At 36.4% G+C, this 18,643-nt stretch overlaps 1 protein-coding gene across 1 annotated transcript; it reads right to left on the reverse strand.

Moving 5' to 3' along the window:
- Nucleotides 1–2,148: 2,148 nt before the first annotated feature.
- LOC135216522 (uncharacterized) lies at nucleotides 2,149–2,493 on the reverse strand. Its single transcript, XM_064251896.1, has one exon. The coding sequence runs from the start codon at nucleotides 2,491–2,493 to the stop codon at nucleotides 2,149–2,151; it is 345 nt and encodes a 114-aa protein (XP_064107966.1).
- Nucleotides 2,494–18,643: the final 16,150 nt, after the last annotated feature.

Here is an 18,643-nt window from a genome sequence, read left to right on the forward strand (position 1 = left end):
ATATGGCTGTTATCATACCGTAAGTAGTAGGGTAATTCCTTGTCAAATAGCTCTTCCTGTTCCCTTGTATGATTATGACGTGAAGGAGGATAAATGTCAAAAATGCGGATCTTACTGCCATTCACCTCACCGTGTACAGAACAGAACATATTCTAGAATCTTTACTTCGTTCAACATGCTTTTTTTTTTTTTTTTTTTTTTACAAAATCTAAAGTCTTCTTGAAGAGAATATAGGTTCCACCTTTAAGACAAGTGGCTGGATTGAAAATTATATTATGACAAAAGCTCTAAATCTTTAATATCCTTAACATTGTGTTCTTGGACTAAAAGAATGTCTATTTTGTTGGTGTTAATGAGTGTAACATCTCTTGTTTCAGTCTATCATTAATGCCGTTGATATTAGGGGTGGATATCCTAATGAATGTTATTTATGAGATTTTCTTTTACTCTTTTGTGTTGCATTTTTACGTTGCTTTCGCTTTTTGTTTACCTTCATGTTTTCTACAATGTTTAAATTACAGTCCGACTCATCGGTCACTGTGGTTTCTTTATCATTATTAGATTTTTTACTTACTTTATTTCATTTTCTATCGAGCAACAACTTTCTTGTTCTGACATCGTCATTGGCGCCTTTAGAATAATTGGAACTATTAAAAGGTGGTAACAATAAAGCACCTGTTGGATTTTGTATATCATCTTGACGTCTGGAGGAGATGATTGAACTAAATAAATCTTGACTCATGGGATGCGCTGTGTCGGTGTTACTTCTGTCTTCGTCAGTGTTGTCTTCAAAATGCCTTGATTCTTCCATGATGTCATAAGATCTCATAATCATTTTCACTAGGTAAAGCTTCAACAGGATTACTGTTAGGTGAACAAACGTACATCTCCCCGGATATTACTCCGTATGTTGCAACAAGAGGTACTTCATCAGTCTCAGTAGTTCGTTGTACGATCAAGCATCTTGCCTTCAATAAGTGTGTCCCACCAGTATGTTCTAGGGCCCCATTTATAGGGTCCAAACTGTTTTCTTGAGATGCATTTAGAGTAGTGTCCATGTCATCACGCAGGTCAATCAAATGGCAAGTCTCCATCAGTGTTCCAGATTCCGCTTGTATGGACAATTGTACTAGGTGTGTTTTGGGGCATACCCTCACAAGTTCGAACGTCTACTGGGTCCTGGTGGCTTACTGGCATTTCGTTTCCTTTACTTTGTTGGTGGCCAGGTAATCTGTCCTTTATTGTATATTATAAATAAAAAGCTTGGCGCATTCAGCATATAAGAAAGAAGAAATCTGTCGATTAATGGCCAGTGAAACTGTTTTGACACCATTATCTTCCCTGACCTCGAGTGTTCTTCACATAACTCACTGTTCCATATCTGGAAAGAATATCGTTCAGCACGAAGTCTTCTTCTTTCCCACCGTAATCCCTACATTAAGGGGTCAGTTGCCTGATGCGCCTTTTCCACTGCCTCCTTCCAAAGGCATCATCCTCCACCAAACCTCTTCTCTCCATATCTTCCTTCACTTCTATCTCCCTCTCGATCTTCTTCCTCTAACAGGTTCCTCCTAAGCCCTCTTCACTCTTCTCGTCATCCATCCTCAACACATGCCATTACCATCTCAGTCGTGACTCTCTTATCACCTCTGTAATCTTTGCTAAGCCTGCACTTCTTCTTATTTCATCATTTTGCAATCTCTCAAGCAGCGATATTCCCATAATCCACCTCAGCATTCTCATCTCTGTTTTCTCAAGCTTTACTTCCTCTTTTCTTCTTAGAGCCCATGTTCCTGCTCCATACATTAACACTGGTTTTATCACTGTGTTATAGATCTTGACCTTTACCTTGATTGGCATTTTCTTATCACAAACCACTCCCACTACCTCTCTCCACTTCCCCCATGCAATTTTTTTCCTACTGTCAACTTCAGCTTCACATCGTCCCACTTGGCTCAAAGTCGATCTTAAGTATAACTTTTCTGTTTGTTTTATAATCAGGCCTCTTTTTTCTTGTATTATTATTCTGTCTCTATCTTCCCTACTGCTCACCAAAACCTCTATTTTATTTACATTCACCTTTAAGCCACCCCTCTCTAAAGACTCTTGCCGCTATCCAACCCTTCTCCGTAAATTCTCCTCATCAGCCTACAAGAACTCCCACAGCTCTTCATTCCTGATCTCTTCACTCAACACATCCATGACCAGCACAAACAAAAATGGGCTTAATGCTGACCCCTGGTGTAATCCAACACTAACTTCAAAGCTTTTTACTTCCCCAACTGCACAAAAGAGCTCCTGGTTTCCTTCTAGCCTCTTTTCCTGTAGCTGTCTTACTATGAAGATGCCATCCGCTGTCCTTCCTCCTCTCATGAATCCATACTGCTGTTCCCTAATCTTTACAACTTCTCTTAATCTCTCATGCAGTATTCTTTCTGAAACTTTCAATCCATGCTCGGTTAGATTAATTCCCTTGTAGTTACCACAGTCCATGACATCTCCGTTCTGCTTGTATATATATATGTACCATTAGACTCTCATCCCAGTCCCTTGGCATTTCTTCCTTTTCACATATAGCTTTTAATAAATCCAGCATCTATTTCTTCCCCTCTCTACCTAGTAATTTGATCATTTCAATTTGGAACTCCAATGGATGTGGTGATTTACCATTCTTCATTTTCCTTTAATGCTCTCTTCACTTCTGTATCCTGTATCTCCGTCACTGATCCCTCCACCCTCTGTCTTCCCCCATCTCCTCTCTCTCATTTTCATTAACAGTTGTTCAAAATACTCTCACCATCTCTTCTTAGTGTCATTCAGCATGAAGTAACTCATTTCAGAAGGCACATTTACACTGTCACGTACTACCTGTAAGTTGACAAATCTTCAACTCGGATTTTTAGGTCGTCTCTTACACTGATTTCGTTGCCACCGAAATCTTCAAAAATGTTTTCATATTTCTCTCTTGAGCTTGATTTAACAATTAGCCTGTTTCCCCCAATTCTGCACTCTTCTATAAATAACGTATCATCAAGAATTAAAGGAATATCATCTTTATAAATAGCACCCACTAAGTATCTAATACCTATGGTACCTATTAATTCTTTTCAACCTTGGCACATTCATTCTGGAGACAGAAAACGGAAGAATCACTGCCTCTGGTTTTCATTGGGCACAAAAGACTATAAGTCGTTGCCAACTTTACTACTCGCTAAATTGGCCATCGAGACATCTCTAGCACAGCCGGAGGGAATATGATTTTCCCGGCCCGGAAACCGGTGCAAAGAGTCCTGCAGTATTACACCTAAATAGATGTTAAGTTTACATTCCTACTTCACTTTAGAAAACTGCCGTTCACCCCATCACACCACGCACATGGCAATTGACAAGAATAAATTTCAATTCAAATGTATACAAATGGAGGCACCATAGTATAGATAGCGATAGATAGCCACCCTATTTCGTCGATACCGTGGTCGGTTCAGAGGGAATTAAGTTCCCATAACATATATAAATAAATTTCATAGCCATAACTAATACCCTGCTCCTACTCCTAATGTCATATTTTAAATCAGTTGACAAGAACTGGTCCGAACAGAATTGGTTTGCGCCGAAAGGTTGAAAGATTTTATGTTGATATCCTCCCTTCGAAGGGCCATCAGCCAGTGGCTTGATTTCTCTCTATTTGACGGAATCCTGTGGAGTGATATGCCTTTTGGACACTTGCCAGAAGTATTGGCACAACCAAACGCCATACAAGTTGGCATAATTGACACTATTTGAATGACAATTGACCTAAAACACGAGGACAATACCGAGGACGAATACTCTATTACAATACGCGTGCTTCACTGCTCTCGACTCTCATTCTTACGGCGACCGCGGCACCACATCATCGGTACTAATCCGCCAGATGGCAACATGGTCGAATCTAGGAGAAATGGCGCTTCCATTGAAGTAGTATCTCGGCACAACTTTGAAATTAACTTGTAAAATAATGGGATTACGTACATATTTGAGAAATGGCTAATTTTTTAGCTTGTTAAAAGTTCGGTTTGACGAAATGTAATGGCTATTAACCATGTTCCCTTTTAAGGAAGTGCAAAATAGTCACTGCATGTTCACACCTGTGGGTACACTCAAAAAGCTTTTCGGTGCCTTAGAAGTTGTATAAAACTTCTGTATTCTTGACAGAAACCACAACACAACCTGGTATTATTGGTATACAAATACGTTATAATAGCTCTGAATTCCTGGGGCGAATAATGTCAAGGTTGGGGGAGACTTCTTTTCTCAGACCTTACCCTTTATATGAGGCACAGGATAGATAACATCATTTTAGGCAGAGACTTCAATTATTGTGTTGTTACCGGCAGAGACTGTAATCATCAGAGTCACCATATAATGTAAAAAACGTTATCTTTAATAAGACATTTAGGTTTAAACGATACTTACTACTTTCGAAAAAGATTACCTGAATACTCTTTTGTCAGGAATAATTATGTATCTTGCCTTAACAAGTCCTATTTAAGACGCATATTTGATGATTATACGTAATGTAATCACAGTACCTGTCTCATTTTCAGGTCATTGTGTGTTCGTTACGGAAATTGACTGTTGAACATACCACAAGGGCTCCTATTACTGGAAACTAAATAACAATGTATTAAAACATGATGGAGTCAAGTCTTTTTAGTACTTTTTGGCATTATTTAAAATTCAATAAAAGGTTCTGAAAATATTTTGATTTGGTTGGATTGGGTGAAGAAGGAATGCCAAAAGTGGTTGGTAGCTTTATCCACAAGGATTAACTATGACAAATATGGACTTATAAATCTATTACAGGCGCGGCTGAGAACATTGTACGTAAAACATGATTGTACTATTAAATATTCAATCCTTAAAAGGCAAAATTGAAACTATAAGGAATGAAATTATGGAAGAAGTGAAAATTCGAGCTAAGATGGATCAATTCAATAAAGGAGAAAAAGTGTCTTCTTATTTACTAGGAAAGGAAAAAACCTCAAATCGATTCTTTGTTATTTATTATAGTAATCTCTTTAAGAAGCCGGGAAGTAGAAAGAGGTATATGAATTATTTTCTTATCAAGATTCACAATATATTAGATGAGCATGATAGAAAAAGTAAGGATATCTCTTTCACCATTAAATCAAAACTACTGTTAGAGATGGTCTTTCACTGAATTTTATCTTACCTTCTGGGATATTAAGAAGAATGACTTTATAGAGGTATTGAAATGCATGAAAGCACACTACGAGTTATCGGTATCCCAAAATTAATTAATCCCAAACTCAGGAGACCTGTCAAAATTCGAAGAATAGAGGCATATTACACTATTAAATAATGATTACAAAACATTTATGAAGATATTGAAGAACAGGCTTCACTTAGTGATTGATAAGGTAGTCTCCAAACTTCAATTCTGTGTTGGCTCTGTTAAGTCAATTGTTCATTGTAACAACACTATAAGAGATATGATTTATTATGTCCATGATGAGAAATCAGGTGCAGCCTTGCTCAGTCTAGACTGGTCTAAGTCCTTTGAGAGAGTAAATATTGATTTTCTGTTGACGGTTATGAATTAGTTTTTCCAGTTGAAGCCATTAAATTTATGGAAACTCTCATTAAGCAATATAAAGCTGTTATTAGTTTTAATGGTACTTTAACCCATGAATTTGAAGTCCAAAGTTCTGTAAGACAATGATGTCCTTTGGCCTTGGTTCTGTTCTGTATTTTTCAAGAAGCTTTTTATAAAACCATTCAGTACGACAGTGAGGTGCAAGCTCTTGATCTTCCTAATAAGGTGATAATAAAAACAATAGGTTTTGCAGATGACTCCGATATATTTATTACAACAGATAACGCTTTAAGAAAGATTCTCGATATTGTGAATAAATTCGAAAAAAAAGAAAAAAGAAAACCGTTGTCATGGGTCTTGGCTAATGGTCTGACAGAACTAATTGGCCAAGTCCATGGATGCGGCCAGTAAAACAAATAAAGATCTCGGATATATTCCATCAGGATAACTTTGAAAAAGTCCCTGAAGAAAATTGTTTATGTATTGTCGAAAAAGTGCAAAAGACAGTTAATTCGCTAAAGCCATAATTGTAAATTGTTTTAGTTTTATCCAGGGTATGGTATGTAGTTCACACACTTCTACTTAGTAAGTCACATATTGATATGATAAAATGAATGCCATATCATACCAGTATATACTATTTCGAATGGTAAATATCAAACGATAAGAAAGGATACACTTTGCCTGAGCGAACGTAATAGTGGTACTGGTGTAATTGATGTTGATCGTAAAGCATATATAACATTTTGTAAAACTGCTCTCAGTATGTGTAGAGCTGAAATAGGTTTAATCGATATTTCCGCTATATAAGAGTATCCTTAATTAACTGTGACGTTTTAAATAATGTTTCATTAATTACACCGTGCTTTTACTCTTCGTTCATAGATTTCTGAAGGCGGATACATTAGATGTTCAATCTTCCACTGTTATCTAATAAAGTATTGTATAAAGAATTTGCCTTTAACGCTAAGCCTACAGTCGAACAAGCATTTCCATTACATAAATTGGAAAGAATCTGGAAAGTGTTAGTCACTCCGTTTATCTTCCCGCATGAACGTGAATTTTTATTTCTAGATATATTTACATGGCGTTCTACCCTCTGACTCTAAATTAAAAGCCATAAATATCAAAGACACAGATGCATGTGCACATTGTGGCTGTAGAGAGGATGCGTTTCATATCTTTTGGTTTTGTGATCAGATTCAACAGGTGGTATGATTTTTAAAAACAGCCTTGATTACATTATGTAACTTAAGAATTCATAATTTTCATGTTATTCTTCTTTTTTATTTCAATTGTAATACTTATAAAGATCATAATTGTACTGTAGTTCTTATTATTGATTTTCTATTAACCGTATGTAACAACCTAAAACATAAATGGAATTTTTGGAAAAACTATTAATTGAGAATTATAAATTGAAAATTAAGAACTTACTTTCTACGGAGTATTTAAATAAAAAAAATAATATTAAGAAACATTTTTATTAGATATAAGGTAAATATTGTATAATGAACATATGCAAAATAAAATAAACGTATGGCAGAAAAATTAATAAAATTATTAAAAGACTAGTGTTCAGTTAGCTATACAATGATGAAAATGTAAATGTAAAACTTACTTTTATTGACGGCTACTTAAATATGTAGACTTCCGTTCATAAAAGTAAACGGACCTAGTAAGAAGAAAAATTATCATTGTAGAATTACGTAAATAGTCTAAATACTATGCAATAACTGTAAATCTGCATTAATGTATTTCTTTCTAACAAGAGAAAACAAAATTTATTAGAAGAGTGCACAATACTCGTATTCCACGCCACGGAGAGATTTTTTGATTTATCGAAATTCGACTGATCATCTTTAGTTGATAGTCAAATGGACTCGCTTTGCTTTTATTCTATAAAATAAAATAAAAGTATTATCGAACATCGGAAGGAGAAAACAACACGGGCTACCAGGTTCTCCCCAAAGCTGAGTGGTTGTTTCGGGGTTGCGTTTGATGAAAAGGCGATTGTTTCCTGTTTATGTGAAGGGATGGTATAAGTTACTTCGTATGAGTGATAGGAAGTTGATCTTATTACCATTTCTGGCTAACAAAACAAGAAGATAAATTTCATCTTCACTGGGTGAAAGTTTATTTGAAAACAATAGATTTACATGAGCATAGCAGCTTAGTACTTGGTGGTTATTTGATTCGTCATAGTAACAAATAAGGTCATGATTAGAGAATATTCTTTGTTATCACCTCAAGTTTCATAAAAAATGAATATCAGCAGCGTTTACCTTTTAAGGTCGTTAGAGAAAATATACCAGTGACGTGCACAACAGAGTAGACGAAAAATATTTTCACCCCTACTTGTAGTAATCGAATAACGATCATAGTTTTCTTTGAGTTGTGGCTGGCCGAGGAATATGATTCTAATATCTGAACTCAGTGCATCGACGTAAACAATTGTCGTTTCCAAATTGGTGCATGAAAATTCAAGCCTACGCCATTATATATTTCAGGTTCAAATAAATTCACCCACACTTCGTATCGGATCCCATAGGTGGAATTTTAATTTTTCCTTTTGTTGAATAAACAGCAGAGAAATCTCTTCTATAAACGGTAAACTCGGGTTTCGTTCTTTTGTTGGGTTAACGACTTTTACATCTGACCAATTTGGACAACTGGATTTGTGACTATAAGGGCAATTTTTTTTCTCCTTCTTCTTTTAAGCTAGGTATAATGGCTTCCCCAGTATTTCAGAAACCATTTTATTTTTTTTTCGTTAGGCATGGAAACAAATAGTATTAGCTTTTGATATAGCTGAACCTTTTAATAAAACGATGATATGACAATTATTGTATTGGAGGTGATTTTTAGCTTCAAGAAACCTGGTTTGAAGCATGGTTTCTTTAATTACAAGGACCAATTACAGGATTTCATGAAGTCTAATATTACGTATACATAAATTCAAATGCCCAAGATGTCTTGGTATTTATTTATGATGGCTCTTCACGTTGACTGTTACAAGTCCGGTATTATAGCCATTCGGGATTTAAGTTATAGAACTGGGTCCAGAATCTCTAATCTCGAGTTCTCTAAAATAAGAACACATGCAAAGAGTTGTAAAATCGCCATTGATAAGAAACATTTCTTATTATTGGCACCGCAAAGCAAACTACCCACCTAACTACCCTTGAGTCATTGTTTGTTAAGCACCTATCACCTAGTTTAAACTCCAACACCTCATCATCTCCTCTCTCTCTCTCTGGCGTGAGGTTTACGTTGTGTGCAGACCTTACCGTTTTTAGTCACTCGGCTCTTTCTTTCTTCATGAATAAGTAGTTTTCTCCTCATTGTCTATTTTAACGTTCTGAGTATATTTTAATTTTTATTGTAATTTATAAGTTTATTTTAATTTTGAATTTCAATTGCAGACTGATGCTTTGTTCATGACAACATGAAACGTTTCTTAATAAAACGTGAGTACATGACTGTTTTCTGATTGGACACCTCTTCCCTTTTATATATATATATATATATAATGTATATACATATGTACATATATATATATATATAATATATATATATATATATCTATATATATATATATATATATATATATATATATATATATAGAGAATGTTTGTTTGTTTGTATGTATGAACACTATTCAAATCCACATTTCTTGACAGATTTTGATGAGATTTTAAATTAAGAGAGGGTCATGGTAAAAACAGAACAAAAATCCAACCATTGGTTAGGTAAAACTACAGATATGAGATCTAATCCATAGTTTATGTGGTCGCTGGGATAAATAGGGACACTCCCAATGCCCTTCTAGTCCAAGTTCAGCCCCAATAGGAATGGTGGGTGAGAAGTCGTGAAATGTAAAATGTCAAAACTCCGGGCAATGTAAATGAAGCAACTGTCTTAACAGGAGAAGGAGAGAGAGAGTTGTAAGGTGTTACAAGGATTAGGATGTTTCAAAGACTAATTAGCCCATCCAAGGAGACATTGTGTGCTCACTTATCTCTAGAGCAGGTTTTACTGTTCATTCACAGTATTCTAATAATTTTGTCTAACTTTCTTTTGAACTCTTCCAAACTGTTGATGTGTACAACTTTTGGGGACACTTTATTCCATGTTTCACATATCTTGTGTGTAAAGAAGTTCCCACAATGAGATGTGTTGTATCTCTTCAGTTCTATTTTCCTTCCATTGTTTCTTGTCTGGTTTTCGTTTAATGTGAAGAGGTTACTGTCTACTTTTGTTATAATTTTCAGTGTTAGGAATGTTTCTATTAGTTGTCCTCTCAGTTGTTGTATTTCTAAGCCATACATGTTCAGGCTCTCTAGTCATCTTTGGTAACCTATTTGCCTGATGGATGGAATTAACTTTGTGGCTCTTGCTTGTACCCCTTCTAATCTATTTATATCCTTTCTTACTGTTAGTGACCAAACCTGTACAGCATCTTCTAGATGAGGTCTAACTATTGATGTGTACAGCTGCAGCACCGTTTCCTGTATCTGTATTAGAACTGCCTTTTTATGTATCCCATTAGTTCTGTGCCATCTCTTCAGCTTTTATGTGCTGTTATGTGGACTTTAAGTCGTTGGTAATAATAACTACAAGGTCCTCTTCTTGTTCTACATTATGTCATTCCCAATTAGCATGTAGTTGGCATGAGGGTTGTTTGTTCGTCCTATTTCTAATTCTTTACACTTATCCCAGTTAAAAGGCATTTGCCATCTTTTTTACCACTCTCCTATTTTCTTTAGATAATTTCTTAACCTTTCTACTGTCTCTGGGTCTATTGTATTTACACCTAGTTTGGTGTCATCTGCAAACTTGGATATCCTGCTAGTCAATCCTGCATCAGTGTTATTAATATAAATAAAAAAAAAATAGCGGTCCATGGACAGAACTCTGAGGAACTCCACTTGTCACATCTGCCCATTCTGATTCTTCACCGTTTATTATGGCTCCGTTTTCTATTAATTACCCAGTCATTGATCCAGTCTGCTGTTTCTCCTACAGTTCTTAACTCTAACTTTTTTCATTAGTTTCTTGTGTGGAACTTTGTAAGCCTTTTGGAAATCTAAATAGAGTATATCTATTGCTCTATTACTGTTTAAGTACCAAGTATGTTATGGAAAAACTCAGATGTTTGAGAGGCAAAATCTGTTTTGCCTGAGGCCGTGTTGACTGTTTAACAGCAGGTTGTTTCTGTCAATGTGGTCCACAATTTGATCTGCAATTATGGGCTCAAACATTTTACAAGGAACCAGCTTAAACAGATTGGTCTATAATTTCCTAGCTCTTCTCTTGGAACTTTTTTGTAAACTAGGGGTATATTACCTTATTTCCAACCTTTTGGTGCCTTTTGTTGTTCTGCCGTTTTTCTGTAGAGTTTATATAGGTGAGGAACTGTCTCCTCTTTTAACTCTTTAATTTGTCTTGGATGAATCCCTTATGGGCCAGGAGATTAGAACTTGATTAGTTTTCCAATTTTTTTTTACATCATCTTCTGTAAGTGGTTCTGCAATTGATAGATGGTTCAGGGATTGAGGTAGTGTCTTCAATTGTGAAAAAACTAGTAAAAACTTATTTAAATATAACTGCGTTTTAGAAGTCTGAGTTCACTAGGTTTCCTCCATTGTCTCTAAAGACCTTTGCTATTTTTTATTGGCTTCCTGCTATTAACATGAGCAAAGAATTCTTTCAGGTTTTCCTTACAAACTGATGCAACTCTCTTATCCTCATTTATCTTTGCATTTCTTACTAATTTATCCACCATTCTACAAAGTTCTTTATGCCAGCATGCTTCTTTTGGTGTTGAGTTTTGATTCATTCATTTGTGCAATCTGTCTCTTTTTCTTATTTGTTTTTAATTTCTCTCTTGAACCACTTAGGCCGAGGGTTGGCATTTGTTAGTATATGCTTTAATGGAATACATCTGGAGAGTATTTCTGTGTATTCTTGTAGAAAGGGCTCCAAATAATTGTCTATGTCTGTCTTTTGGTCGTACTCTACATTTTTAACATACTCCTTTAGTTTTCTTAGGTCCCCTCAATGGTTGTCTAATCTCTTTAGTGTATTCTTCTCTTTTTTATGTTTAATATTAATGTGAAATGTAATAATTTTATGGTTGTTTTTGCCTATATTTGCACCTACTGAAAGGTAAGACATTAGGTTATCTTCTGTTGATAGGACAATCTCTGGTAAGTTGTTTCCTCTAGTAGGTTTGTCAGCCCATTGGTGGAGGAATTCATTTTTGACAAATTCTAGAAGTCTTTTTCCTTCTAAGTTTGATGTGGAGGTCATAGTGTCACAGTGTACTGCTGCATGAAAATCTCCCATTATTATGCAGCTTTTGTTGTTTATTTCTTACCCTATTAGTGCATATAGCTCCTCATCAGACATTGGTGGTTGGTGGGGAGGTCGTATACTAGTATTAAAGTTCGCTTCTTCCCTAGACTGCTTATATTGATGCCAACTACTTGCATAGTCGTAATTTTACACACTGAGTCTCATGGACTGAGGTGGTCCTTGACATATAACATAACATCTCCACCTTTTTTTATTAGGTCTGTCTTTTTTTAACAATTTATAACCTGATATTTGGTACTCTTGTACAAAGTCCCTTGTTACCTCTTGCACCCATGTTTCTGTGATACCTATTATATCTAATTCTTCACTTGCTATCAATGCTTTAAAGAGATCTACTTTGCTCCAAATAGATTTTGCATTAAACTGTGGCAATCTGATGGACTTTTCTATCTTCTCTTTTGTCCTCAGTGACTTTATTCGTTTCCTTTATTTTCACTGTTTTCTGCAGTGCTGTTACTAATCAGATTCTGTGAGGTTCCCGACTTCTTCCCTTGAATGTTCAGTTCACTGAGGTGCTTCATGATGTTTTCGTTAAGGTTTCCCAGTAATTCTGTACCAAAAGTTCACAAACCTAACACCCTTTTCTTGGCATATTTGCTCCAGTCTATCATTGATTCCAATTGCCTTGCTGGGCAAGTAGTGGCTCACATTGGTTCAAGGTATAAGTCCTTTAAGAATGCTGTTATCGTTTTTCTTATGGATGGTTTTTACAACATTCCTCAGGTTGGCTACAAGACTGTCTGTCGGGTCAGTTCTTCCATCTTTTAGAAATAAGGCATTTCCTCCTCCCTGCACTATTTTGGACTTTTTCTACTTCTCACTTTCATTTTCTTCACTACATCGCCTATCTTTTTTGTTCCTGCACCTGGATAAGAATGAACTTTTCTTGTATTTCTATTTTTGGCCACAAAATCTAACCCCTTATCTTTTTACTAACGAGACTCCAATTAAGGTTGTTCCCTCTTCTGTTTCCACGAGTACCACAAATCTATTCAGTGTTTATTTCTTTTGGGAGACAATTGTGTTTTCTGGCTGATATCACTTTTCTACCAAGAGCTCCCTTGAATCCATAAATTTTATCCTTGTAAGCTTCTTTTTTTGTACTTTGTCTAGGGCTATTTTCTGTTTCATTTCTGGTTCTAGTCTCAAATAATTGTTCTGTAATCTCCACTTATACTCTCTCCGCTTTCTACTATGTCATTCTTCAATTCCTGTTTCTCTCTCTTAAAGTTTGTCACTTCTCTCTTAGGTCTCCAATCATTTTTCCATCCTGTTTTCTCTTCTCTTGCCTTTAAGTTTGTCTTTGTCAGCTCCTTTAGTTCCTTTGATATTTCTACTATTCTCTCCTCAGTTTAGCTATCTCCTGTTCTTGTTGACAGGAGAGACAAACACTGACTCTACTTAGCTTTGACGCACATTAGTTTTGTAGTATACACACCACTTGCTTACATTGTATGTCACACATGTGTGCTTTAATTCTAACTTTACTTGACTCGTATCTGTTTGTGTCTTGGTTTCAATATTTTTGTCTGAGCTTTAATTCAACATTCTTTTTTAAAGTGACCATTCGAATAGGAAAAAAGGGCTGGGGGTGGTTGAGTACTCACACATTTAAGCCCTCTGCATATCTAAGGACAGTTTTCCATTGTTTGTCACCAGGATACCTTTTATCACTGCCACACTAATGTACAGTTTCCCCTGTTGTTAGATCATCCCAAACGTGTCGCAGCTCCCAACTGAGCAACACAATTTCCTTAAGCAAATGATTTTTTGCTTGGAGTGAACAGCAATATCGAGCAGCACTGGGTTGGTCAGCACCTGTCGTAGTAGCGGGGGAATGCAAATTCATTAAGCATTAGGGACATATCCCAAGGGGAGTGTGTAGCTAGATAGGTACTTCCTAGGCCTATTTGTAAGATCCCTTTTACTGTGATTCTTTCGCTGGCTGTATATCTGTTTCCAGAATGACCTGCCAACGGGGGGGAGAAGCTAACCCAACCTCAAGCAGTCGCACCTGACCTTCGTCCTCGGCCCAGCTCAGCCTCTCGGAATGGACAGACGTCTGACCCTGCCTGCCCATAGGCCTAAACAAATGCGCTAACTGGCACGCCGTAAACTCGGACACAGACAACGCCATCCTTTCCAAATTACTCTCCATAATGCACCCAGGTACGCCTGAGTTACAGTCATATTGCCAGTTCTTTTTCTCAGAGTCAAACCAACTCTCCCACATTTTCCAATTTCAATTCTAATTTCTCAGAACGAATCTCCCTTTGTTCCTTTCTACTTAGTGGCCACATGCTACCTTTGTGATCGTCCCAGATGAACAAAAATCTTCATTGAACCATTCTCTTTAAGCACTAGAGTTCTCCCATTGTGTGTGATTAAGGATAAATTCCCTCCATAGTGCATTAGACATAAATATTGTGTGACAATTCTTTGCTTTTACGCTGTGTGTAATTTGGGATTCATTTCCAGATTGCCACTGCCGGCTCCATGCCCCTGTCTGTTTGCAAGCACTTTTCTTACCGCTAGATCATCCATTTGGAAACTAGCCTGGAATTAATTGTTGAATTCAGCCATTTCATCATAGTGTGAATGATAAAAATAAGGCAGACCGCACCTCGCGCTCTTTCCCCACGGCCATATGCCTTTCAGTAATCTCAGACCATGCAATGTTTTCTTTGTAAATAAATGTAATTTAGAGCTAGTAGCTGAAGTTTTTCAATGGCGACCTTGTACACCCCTTAACAGTTATCTAAGGTAAGTCAGAAGTGCTCCATTTTTTCCTCCTTCTCCTTACGTTTTTTACTGCTGGGCCCTAAAAACGTAATACATATATATATATATATATACATATATATATATATATATATATATAATATATATATATATATATATATGTGTGTGTGTGTGTGTGTGTGTGTGTGTGTGTGTGTGGTTGCATGTGTGCTTGTATATTCCTTAGATGAAAGTTAATAAGTCTTTATAATTCTCAGCCATTTTTGGCAGGTTAGGCTTCGAGAAACATACTTGTAAAGATAATCTGTAACTGAAGGGTTCCAGGTAAAAGGGGACATCCTTTCTTCTTTTTTGGTTCTGAAATTCACTTTTTAATGAGAAGTGCTAATGGATGTATATCTTTACACTCATTGCTGTGGCAGGGTATGGGGTAGCGAGTTAATCCCCAATTTTTTTAAGGCACAAAAATATAACACTTGGTCAAAGGTGTTTTGAGTTTGGGTAAGTAGGACACTTGAAGGCTAGATACCCTAGGATGAATATTTAGATATTCATAAGTGATTGGAAATTTACACAGGATACATCACTGGAAACTTGTTAAACTTATGCTGCTCTAGACCCAAACGTTTCAGGGTACTAGCGGGGAAAAGATTAATGAGTTTTCTGCAGGGTGATGTTTTATGGTGCTATTATAATTTTAGTTGTATAAATTTAGTATTGTTATTATATTTTTTATTAAAACAAAATTGATAGGACAAGAGAAAATCAATTTATATACTGTTTATGCTTAGCATGAAGGATGTCCTTCTGTACTCAGACTTTGTGGCTAGAACAATGAGGGTTTGACAATCTTGAGGAAACTATTTTTTTCCAAATTCAAAGTAGTAGTTTTTAAACCTGGCGATAATTTTTTGGTAGATGGAATGCATTTTAGTAGCCACAGTATTTAGACGTTGAACATACTACCGGGCTATATGATCTGTAGATAGTAAAGTATTTAAGATAACTTATTTGAGTGCTGTTTTTTTTATTATACGTTCTTCCCAGTGGGAGGCCATTTGCTTTGTAACGGCCGTCATTAGACAAAAGTAGACACTTACTGTCAGCTTTAAGTGGGAATCAGGAGTCTGATCATATCCTTCTTACTTCCCTAAAGGACGAATGGCTTTTGCAGTTGATACTGGATAGTTTAGGAAGTGATTCTAGTTTTAGGAAGTTCGAACCTCTCTTTGATAGCATAATGTTTTCTTTAGTCAAAGAACATTGACCTCGGTTATTATAAAGACCATGTGGAACAGGCGCAGTCATTATTTGGAAATGTAGTCAGGACACAGAGTAATTATATCATTCAATTTTCTAAGCTTGCTTTGGCAGTTGCTGTAAGTTGGGGATTTTAGTCAACATAGCTCCATTTGGCGCTTTGTTCCCAGTGGTAGTGATAGTGGATAATTATTTTCAGGTGTTGCTAATGATCAGTTTTCGACATTAGGATGTAAGAATAACGTATGCATATGATATGAATCTTGTTGCACAAAACGAACTTAACTTGCTACCTGCAAGTGTTCATTATGTCACTTAGTTAAAGATGTACTTACCTGAATTTCCACAAAACTCGGACCTCACTGTGTCTCAGCTCACGTTTCATTGTGTATTGTTATATTTGGCAATACTTGGTGTTACATTCGACCATAACCTCTCTTCGTTTACAGAGCATAATAAACATAGTATCTAATAGTACCAGAAAGAGAAATAGTGTCCTTAACGCTTTGTATGCCTCTACAAAGTGTGGCACTGATGCTGTCTCGATTCTTTTTCTATCGTCTCTGATAACACTGTTTTGCTGCCAGAGTCTACACTCCCGAGGTCTTTAACTTTTAAACAGAATTGCCCAACATGGTGGTTTCCTCTTGTCATAACGAGTTCTGATGGTAATTTAGACCATCATAAAATCACGTTCTGTCTGGTCGGCTCCCATGAGCTCTTTTTCCACAGAGCTAATTCTCTCGCAGAGAAGTACCTGCATGTCAAATATTAGTAAGCGGTGTGGTGCTTGTTTACCAAATTTTCAGCACTTTAATTATATTTAACTACTAAATGCAACGATGCATGAGTTAGGTCTTTTATTCCATTTTCAGTAAAACGTTGGTGATGTCAGTTTGCCAGGAGCAATGCTATGTTGATGCTTTCAAATCAGGGACTATCCCCACAGCCATTCAAACTTGCCATCATGTGGAAGTTTCCTTTGCAAATTAGCGACATTTTGTTGTTATTTACATCTGAATGTTTGTGCATTCTGTATAGATATCGGTCTTACCGTTAATATTGATCGAATTTCATTATGCCAGAGAATGCTATGATCATCTCAAGGGCCGTCTATCCTCATAGCAACAACATGACCTTGTCACTGAAAGACAGATTATTTTCGCCTTTGTTTTTTGTGAAAACCCCGTCCGAGTTCAGTATCTGGTATTTTCAGTTCAGCGCTATGAAGGAAATTGTTGAAATACGCAAAATGTGTCACGTTTAGGATTACCATGTCGCCAGGAAGTGGGATATCGATATCCACATCTTAAGTAGTCAGTCATTTTGGGAAAGATGAGCCGTACAAAGCCTTTAGATGATATGACTATGATTGATAGATGATAGGCATTTTTTGTATTTAATGGTCATGAAAGTAGGATAATGTCATATTCATTCAAGTCAAGTAATCAGGGAACAGTTGGGTATCCTTCTGTCAAATTTCATGACACGCTGATGATATTTTATGACTACAAAATCAGTGGACTGTTATAATAATGAATATTTGTGTAAAGCAATTAACTTGACAAGAGTTATGACAGACCTCCTTAAGAATAATTTTTAGTTATCACGCATCAAAACGGAAGGGAAGAGTTGACCAATATTGGTTGTCATCTATTGTGATGTGTACAGGTCGTTTTCACTGTCGATATTGAAGTACTCCCTTCAGAACGGTAATGTTGATAACTTTTAGTTATATATTACTACTATTTTATATTTGAGATGATTTCTTCGCTTGTTTTCGCGATGTGTTTAGGAACAACCTGTGATTCGTATCACTTAACTCCAACGGGATTAATTACCTCGCAGAAAAGGCGCTCTCAGTCGGGGAAGGGTCCTGTTTTCTGTCGCCCAGGTGAAGGCCCGTCATTCAGTTAGGCCAGTAGGAAGAAGGTTAAGGCTGTCCTACAGCGATCTACTGCCCCTCCAGGCTGTACCCTCCCCTTGCCATAAAAAAGTTGAGTCGCTCTCTATTAGGTCCCCCTGCCAGCGACTGGCAGTTTCTTATCAGGCCCAAAGGACGGAAAGCTGCTATATTTACATCATTCATGCATTTCACTGCTGTCCAGCTCCTTACTCCTTCATTCATTTTTCTTCTTACCTGAGACCTTTCTCTATCCGTCTTTCACGCTGATGATATGTAAATATTTGCCTTTATTTAGATCGAGAAAAATTTGTGGCACAGAATGTAGCTCCCATAGATCTGGTGTTTTCCGGTAATTTTATAGCTGATTTGTTCATACACTTCTTGAGCAGAGTGAGTGGGATTGTCTGTAATAACCTCAGTTAATAAACACTCCCAAAATTTCTCTCTCTTTTTTTTATTGCGTTTGAATATTGGGTGTGTGATATATTTATGATGTTGCCTTTTAAACCCATTGCACATTTTTTTGCTTATAGTGGTAGTATATAGAATGACAACTTTTACCCTTCTTGTATATTGCGAGGTTTTATTTTGCATGCTTTTATTTAGAGAATTTGACAATAGATTATCGCGTTGTTAACGAGAAACGTCTATAAAAAAAAACTTCAGAATATGAATAGAGAATATTCTGTTAAAACAGAATTTCATGTAATAAAGATTGTACATGAAAACACCTAAGGCTGCAGATTTTACAACGT

The sequence above is a fragment of the Macrobrachium nipponense genome, chromosome 6 (assembly GCF_015104395.2).
Source record: "Macrobrachium nipponense isolate FS-2020 chromosome 6, ASM1510439v2, whole genome shotgun sequence".
NCBI classification, from domain to species: Eukaryota; Metazoa; Arthropoda; class Malacostraca; order Decapoda; family Palaemonidae; genus Macrobrachium; species Macrobrachium nipponense.

What these genes read in the sequence shown, in the direction of transcription:
- LOC135216522 (XM_064251896.1), bottom strand. Translation starts at nt 2,493, where the DNA reads ATGGACTGTGGTAACTACAAGGGAATTAATCTAACCGAGCATGGATTG.